This window comes from Drosophila grimshawi, unplaced genomic scaffold (genome assembly GCF_018153295.1).
Source record: "Drosophila grimshawi isolate 15287-2541.00 unplaced genomic scaffold, ASM1815329v1 contig_848, whole genome shotgun sequence".
In the NCBI taxonomy this organism is placed as follows: domain Eukaryota; kingdom Metazoa; phylum Arthropoda; class Insecta; order Diptera; family Drosophilidae; genus Drosophila; species Drosophila grimshawi.
The window spans coordinates 21,303,393-21,312,149 of NW_025063692.1; the positions used below are offsets into that span (position 1 = coordinate 21,303,393).

Here is an 8,757-nt window from a genome sequence, read left to right on the forward strand (position 1 = left end):
TGAGCAGCAAGGAAAATAATAATAATAATGAATTCAAATCTGAGCTATGATGTAAATTTGATGTGATTGTTATATTAATAATATAATATCTAATTGTTTTCATTCGCTAACAAATTGTCCAAATTGTTTTCGTTCCACTGTTGCTGCGTTGCTGTTAGTGTCTGTCTGGCAAATAGCTTAATATTCCTTGCTGCCGGCTTGTTGTTTCCACTGGCAAGGGTCGTGCTGTTAAGCAAATTGAATGTCGCACATATTTAACTACAAACTTATCTCAGATCGTTAGACCATTCGTTGGCAAGTCATACATACTTGTGTACATACATATACATATACATATGTTCACAGGTAGGTACATATTTGCATATATATGTATACATACATGTATATGTATGTATGTATGTGCGGCTGTCATTGTGGCAACTTTAGTATCTAGTTTATAGTTTGAACTTTGATATCGAAGAGTGTTATATTCATATGCATGTAAATTATTTCACCTTTCTAATCGATCGCTCATCCGCTTAAAGTGAAACTAAACATTTTCATACCCTGTAAAGATGAAGATGCAGGGTATCTGCGAGTCGAACTCTATCTTGAGTGCAGCACTCACAACATATTCGGTACGGTCTTGGTAAGCTGGCAATTTGGCGGCGACTTTAGTGAATAATGGAAAACATGCCAATTTGTCTTGGGACCTTTGAACGAGCCGTACATAAAATTGGTATTGATAAGCCGACATCTTAATTGCTGTTTTGGCATTGGGCCGTGGTGCAAAGACCAAAGTGGGTGTGTCTCCTAATCATTTTTGTTATTGTTTTTTGTTTTGTTTTGTATTCATATCTTGGCCTAATAAATTTGTGCCAATATATTCGCCAGAGCAAAAGGTCCGCAATGTGGCAAAGTATACATATTATACTCGAGACCTGCCCCCAACATGAGTGAGCCACACTTGACCAACAATAATCATCAAATGACAAACGTAAATGAAAAAACAACACCAGCTTCTCTTTCTTTCTATCTGTAAATACATTTTTGCGATGTTCCGAATGCCAAGCAAATTTTATTTCATTTCGAATAGTTTATACAGGCATATATATACATACATATGTATATTTATATATTAAATTGGTTGGGCTTGAGCATATGAATTCAGCACTAGATTATTAGCTCCAATGTGTTTTGTTTTTTGTTTTTTATTTTTTATTTGAAATTCGAAAAAATTCGAAACATAACATAAAACATAACATAAATTCGAAACATGCGATAAAACATAACATAACATAAATTCAAAACATGCGATAAAACATAACATAACATAAATTTGAAACGTTCGATAAAACATAACTGTAACGAATTTTAACCAAATGGAGTATATTTGTAGGCGTGCGTACGATCGATTAAGTACACACAAGGTTGTTAAACTCAATCGGGTTATGAATTCGTTGTCAATTTTCGATATCCGATAAGGTTATTATGGAATAATAATACTAATATCAATTGCTGTCACTGATTCTTTAATAATGTTGCACTTCAATTGTGGTTTCGGATCCGCCTTTAAATTTTTGTCGGTAAAGCGGTTTGACATCCTGGCATAAACTGAATCTAAGGGAGTACGCACTAAATGGCAGTCATTTTAATTAATTTATTTTGTTATTTATATGTATGTTTAAAACATAACTCCGGATAGATAGAACTTCGAGCGCTTACATAAGTTATTTGATAGTGTTTGATATATTCATTTTTAATTTATATTCGTTCTCTACTGGTCGAGCCTGCCGTTAGTAATTTCTCGCTTCATCTGCTTCCGGAAGCGCGGCATGTCCTTTTGCGAAAATGTAAGCGATTTGTTGCGGGTTATGTATTCAGCGAACATGCAACTGAAGACGCCGCAGTCGCTGGTATTTGTCTGTCGTGGCACATTTGTGGCATGTTGAACCTGGAAATCTTTGAGAGTTAACGGAGTTTCAAGTTTGCGTGCGAGCGACTCTTTTATCAAAAAGTTTCTGAGGGCGTTCAACACAGTCGGATTCGGGATGTTAAATGAATCATAATAGCTAATCATATTTTTGCTCATATCTATGATGGCCATACACCAATGGACATTGTCTACGTGCACCGGCACCAAAATCATATCTTCCTTGAATATATCAACGTGACGAGTCCAGCGACTCACATTTTTGTATCCCTTCAGCAGGCTTGGCACAAAGAACGTATTCATTGCATAAACCCTTGGTAGCGATGTCTTCTGTGAGCGAGCAACTATCAGATTTAAATATAAGTTAATCACATTATCATTCAGCCAGGAGTTCTTGGTCAAAGTCATGATATCCGCATTGTTAATACTAATCCCATACATACTTATAAGCTACCGAAAATATACATTAAAATATAGCTAATAAATGGGATGGATATGTAAGGCTTACCACATTTGAACGTTCATTAGTCAACTGATTATTGTTTTCCATTTGGACAGTTTTGGTGGCTGTCTAAAATGTATAAAACTAAAACTCGAACAACTAATTTCAGGTACAGATTATTCTTGGTTGGCTTGTTAATGTTACTGCAAATAAAGTGTTCATAATTAGTTTGTCAGCAGTAAATATGGTAAAGTATTATTAAGTAAGCAAGTATTAATATAAATAAATAGTTGGCTTAAATGATTATAGTAATTGTTATCCAGAAAGAATAAACACATATATATATATATATTTATGTATATATGCACTTAAGATATTTCGTTTCATAAGAAGTGAGTCCGTTGGGTACTTCAGTTGACAAATACTTGAGAAACAGCTCCTATTTCGCTATTCGAATCGAAAAATGTATGTTCTTTATGTGAAACAGCTGGTAAAGCGTCACAGGGAAACACAGTCTACTGATATCTACAGAACGTACGATTTAATTGTGGGTCTGAAGGCAGCACAAAGTCCAATGGGGGCGAATAGCAACTTGAGTCAACGATTTTTTATTTGCGATAAGCTGATAATGTCTCGATCAAATAGACAAAAAAAAAAAAAACAGTGCAAGACAAATTGTCAAAAGCACTAATTCCCTATAAATATGTGTAACACATTAGGAATCAGAGCGATTCGATTGCAAAAAAGTTACCTGCCCCGGGTGAGGCTCGAACTCACGACCTTAAGATTATGAGACTTACGCGCTGCCTACTGCGCCACCGAGGCCTTGTGACGTTGCCGCAAACAATGTTTAAACTAGAACACGTCACGTTTCAAGGGAGACACACACACTGAACACCATTTATATTCATATTTAGAATATAACACCAAAAATAAATTATGTTTTAATTATAGAATTCGCTATTTTGTTGCCACACATTTTCAAACATTGACGACAATCCTAATTTATGGTGATATTTCCTGCATGTTTTCTGCTGCATACTTTGGAGCGCATGCATAAAATAATTCTGTGCATACTTTAAGCCATTGCACGAACCATCAGGTTCTGGAACTGAATGTTTTACTTAGCCTCAGCATTGTTCTCTTAAGGAAAATGGAAAAGAGTCGCCAAATGAAAGCACAAGTGCTACCAATGTACTTATTAGCCCTCATTTTTTCGACCACGAATGGGAAAGTAGAAATGAAACTGATGTTGGTGCGTTTCTTTAGTTTTGATAACCAGTGTGTCTGGAAATACGCAAAACATCCAAAGTCTCTGGCTGTTATGACAAACTGCACGCCGAGGGAATACCCTACAAAATACGGGCAGCCAACCAAAATGAAAATGAATTACATTAATGATTTATGTGCATGTTGAGTAATTGATATGTGCACGATTCATTAGTACTAAAACTTTAGGAATAGAGTATATCGAAACTACAAAGTATTCCCAAGGTATTAGTACAAGCTGAACGCTGAGTCAATTCCCTAGAAATCTGTGGTAAAAAACTAATGTAGTCTATGAGAGACTTGAGCTGTTTCAACTGCCCCACCGAGCCTGGCAGTAAACTATCATACACTGAGAAAAAATCGCTCTAAATTTTATTAAATCGCCGTAATTTAAAAAGTAATTTTGTATAATTTATAATTGTGGCTTTCTGAATAGGATTTTCTAAATTTCAGTTTGAATTTATCCAAAATATTGTTTATATATTAAACAACTGGGCTTCAGCGCATCTCGTAGTGGAACCCACTCGACTAAAGCGTTATCTCTGCTGAATGAAATCAAAATCATTGAGAGATGCCCCCGATAATTGCGACTACAACTGATCAGATGATGCGAGGGAGAGTCACGTGAATATCACGAGAAATTAAGATTGCAAAAAAGATGCTTAAGTGAATGTATGTTTGTACGTGTGTATGTATATATGTATGTATCTCTGCACATATATATATACATATGTATGTCGACAAACCGCGAATAAATTGAATTGATTGTCTGTGTGTGCATATGTTATTATTGACCCCTTTCGGCTTTTCTTTCGAAATACATTCATATAAAAAGTGCAATATACGCTTTTAATACTTTTCTGATCAGCTGATCATTTGTAATGCCAAAGGGTTATCAACGCAGATCAAGTCAAACAACAAACCGATAAACCCTGCTGTAGTCCACATCCCTCTCTCTCCCTCTCTCTCTGTCTCTCTCTCCCTCTCTCTCTCTCACTCACTCTCTCTCTCTCTCTGTCCCTCTCTCTCACTCTCTAGTTTGGTGAAGAGCTGTTGACGTGACGTGATTAATGTATTTGTATTTATGCAAGTATCTTACGCATACACATATATATCTGTACATATAGAATTTATTACGTCAGATTTAATCTTTTGTTGCCCTTGTCCTTCAAAAATGCTCACACATGAATATTGTTAACCAGACATGCTCTATATAGACACATATACATATATACATATATATACATTCTATGTAGGACCGACGAGTGCGGAAATGTTAAACGCCGCCTTCTCCTTAAACCAATGTTAAATGAATTTGTCGTTGTCGTTGTTGTTGTTGTTGCTGCTGCTGTCAACGGAACTCAAACTACGTCATCAGTTTACCAATCACTGAATTTGTCAGTCAGACAATTAATTTCCTTTTTCGCCCATTGCCGTTCATTGCAATACATGAGGGCAATCTGTTCAAGCGTTTGACAACCACACAAATCGCTGGAAAAGCACCACCACCAACAACAACAGCAGCTACAACAGATCCATCTATCAACAACACACACACACACACACACTTGCACACACACACATGTATGTGGGTATATAGAAAACAAAGCAATATGAATAATATAAATAACTCACCGAATACCAACCACTTTCGTCTAATGGATAAAATTAAGTAAATGAAATGTACAACTTTTGTTGTTAATAATACATATCACAAGCTCTGAGTTTTTACGGTGCCAACTTGATTCTATTCTCAAAGCGTTAGTACAAACTGAATGCTGAGTCAATACCCTAGAAAATTAATTCATTTGGACTTTGAGACTTTGAGCGCTTTCAACAGCCACAACGAGGCTGGCAGTGAATCATCTTCTTCAATTAATAATAACACAAACACACACACTTGTTTATATGCATTGTAATATTCTGGTGTAGACGCTCGTATCCTGTATATCCTCGGCGATAACTTCTCTGTCTCTCTCTCTCTGAGATCCTTTTGTTCATATAAACGGGGGTCATGGCTAGATAGACTCATCTGTCGTTTCTGATCCCAAATTTGCATACTTTTGGTCAACTTTATTATACCCTTTTATCCGACTTAAAATGATTCAGGATTTAACAAGAAGTAACGCCCTAAATAACATACTCTTGCTGACTCCTCCTCCAAGTTCATTGTGCACTTGAAAAGCCAGCCAAACGAACTATTTGATATTCTTGTCGAATTTTAATTTATACCATATTACGTATTTGTAGAGTAAGAATCAGGGTATCACACGTAACCCGTACACAAAAAAACAAAATTCCGGAATATTTACAGTAGATTTTACATTTCTATAGTTTTGGAATACAAGAGTTTCTACATTCGTTTCGACTGAAAATCGTACTTAAAAATTGAAATTCAAGAGGTGTCTCTTGCAGATTTGTGTGCTGTTTATGCACGCACACGCACACACACACACAGCACACACAAAAACACACACACATTCAAACAAACGTATTGGCACTGGATCGGCAGCAACAAGTTGAAGCGAGCAACCCATTAGAAAGCAAACGGGGCAAACAATCTGCCGACAACATGGAAACCCTAAAGGCTTTCGGCTTGTTTGCGTTTTTGCGTTTAGTGTTCTGATTATCGATTCTTTATTGAGAGCTTTGTTTTTGTTTTTCGTTTTTCGTTTTGTATGTATTTTGCTCTGAACGTGTTGGGCGCCAGCGAGGCTTGACTGTGTCCGGGCATTCAGTGGGGACAGTAGTGGGATACATATTTACACACACACATATATATGTAAATATATATATATATATATATATATATATATATATATAGGTATATCGTAGTAGTACGTAAGAGGCAACACTTAGCAATGTGCCATTTTCATTTTCATTTCGTTTTTTTTTATTTTGATTTTCAATTTTTCAATGTTCATTTCCATATCCGTCTCTCAATGTCGGAATCGTTGTATTTTTTTGATTAGTATTATTAATATTATTATTGTTTTATTATTTTATTTATTTGTGTTTGTAATTTAGCTTGGCATGGTGTTGTCAATTAAGAAGTCTGCATGGACAATTAACTTGAATAAAAATGTACACTTGCATCATTTATAATAATAAACTAAAGAATGGGCAGATTATATGTGTTGTTCCTTCGAATGTAATAAAGAAAAGCAAACCCGATAAAGTTCGAAGGGTGTTCTTTCTAAATTCCCATGCCAACTCGACCCATTATTATGATTATGATATAACACTGCCTCAAATCAGTTTTCATTCATTTTCCGATAAATTCGAGCAGTCACACAAAACAACTTTTTGCATGGTAAAAAATTATTTACTTTATTTACTTGTTCTTTATTAAGTAAAAGAAATGAAAGAAAGAAACCTACACGCTTTAATATTCATTCATTCTAAATAAATCCTTAAGAACTGTTAATACTCTACATCTGGCAACACCAAAAACTCTCTCATTGTGACACGCACACACACGCATATGCAACAGATCTGCAAAGCAAAGCAACAAGTTCCAAGAGAGAAAGAGAGAGAAAGAGAGAGAGAGAGGGGAGGAGAGAGAATGACTGATTGCATGTGTCTGTTGAGAGAGAGAGAGAGAGAGTGACGTGGTGAAAAGGGAGCGCGTTTGCGCAACTGAGTCAATGGATAAATGTGAACAGTGTGCATTAAATACAAGAAGCAGAGCAAGCAACCAGTGCACATTGCAACAAGCAGCTAGCACACAAATACTACTCCAGTCATGGTCAAGACAAAGAATATATGTATGTGTATATAGAATAATGCCCGTATAAGTACACACGTATTTCCTATATATATTTGTGTGTTCGTGCGTGTGTGTGTGTGTATGTGTGAGCCTAAACAAAGAAACAAACGAGGAGCAGCAGCAATGTTGGCAGACGCGCAATTAGCCACAGGCAGCAAAAAGTCAACGTTGCTTATAGTCTTCTTTGTTTTTGGTTTTTTTCTTTTTTTAATTATTTTTTTTTTTTTTTTTTTTTGGTTTTTGTCTTGGGGTTACGCTTCTGGCAGACAAGACAAGGCAAGACAAGGCAAGGCAAGGCAGCTAACTGCACTGCACATAAAGTGACCGGAGGAGCAGCCGTGCGCTCTCTCTAGCATTAGAATGCGATCTTGACATACACTGACGCAGCAACAGCAACAGCAGCAGCACCAGCAGCAATAGCAGTAGCAGAAGCAGAAGAAGACGCAGAAGTAGCAACAACAGTAATCCCCAATATGTGTTCTCTCCAATCGAGTCCGTTTTGCTGCTGCTCTCCCAATAGCTCACTCGCTCTCTCTCTCTCTCTGTCGCTCTTCGGGCAGGCGGTAGGCAGTCAGTCAGTTGTTGGCAATGTCGACGTCGACGGGCAGTAGTCAGTATCGATTGAACAGTCGCGCGTAACACGTCGAACCGATGCGGAGAGTCCGGTCAAAACCCCAACACCCCCGTTTTTAATAAATAGCGTTGCACGAAGCGACCACGCTAGCAAACGGCAAGAATCCGCTGAGAACGACGGAGGCGGCACACACCAACAGCAACAGCAACGCACGCCAGAGAGCCAATGGGATAAAACATAAAAAAAGAAACAAAACAAAACAACAACAACCAAAACAGTCAGTTAGAACAGCTGGAAAATAAGGTGAAACTTGAAAACGACAGGCCTAAGTGAAAATAAATATTCCATTTCAATCTTTTTTTTTTTTGGTTTGGTGTTGCTGAATACATTTTTCGCAATTTGGTTTTTTTTTTTTGGTTTGGTTTTTTTTTTTATCGCAAAAACGTGCCTTGTAATTTAATATTTTGAAACGAGCTTTAAAGCGTTATATATATTATATAAAATAAAACCATATATACAAATTTTAAATAACACATGGAAAAACTTCGTTGCACGCTGAGATAAGAAATTCCTCAAGAACAAACTAACTAATCGGAAACCAGCGAAATGCGAACAAATTGATAAAAAAAAAAATAAGTAAATCATAAAAAACTTCAAATATAAAACCCAATATAGCAGCGGATGAATAACTTAAATCTACAACTGAAAACCGAACGAACAACATACTAATGAATTAATTCTACAGATTTCACATCATTAACATAACTGAACAAAACAGAACACAGAACAGA

At 36.4% G+C, this 8,757-nt stretch overlaps 1 protein-coding gene and 1 non-coding gene across 2 annotated transcripts; both read right to left on the bottom strand.

Moving 5' to 3' along the window:
- Positions 1–1,756: 1,756 nt before the first annotated feature.
- LOC6565464 (sentrin-specific protease) lies at positions 1,757–2,320 on the bottom strand. The gene has a single exon (XM_001991252.3). It carries the CDS (start codon positions 2,318–2,320, stop codon positions 1,757–1,759), a length of 564 nt encoding a protein of 187 aa, XP_001991288.3.
- Positions 2,321–3,106: 786 nt separating this feature from the next.
- On the bottom strand, positions 3,107–3,179 carry Trnam-cau. The gene has a single exon. It is a non-coding gene; the product is annotated as a tRNA-Met (tRNA).
- Between the last annotated feature and the right edge of the window lie 5,578 nt (positions 3,180–8,757).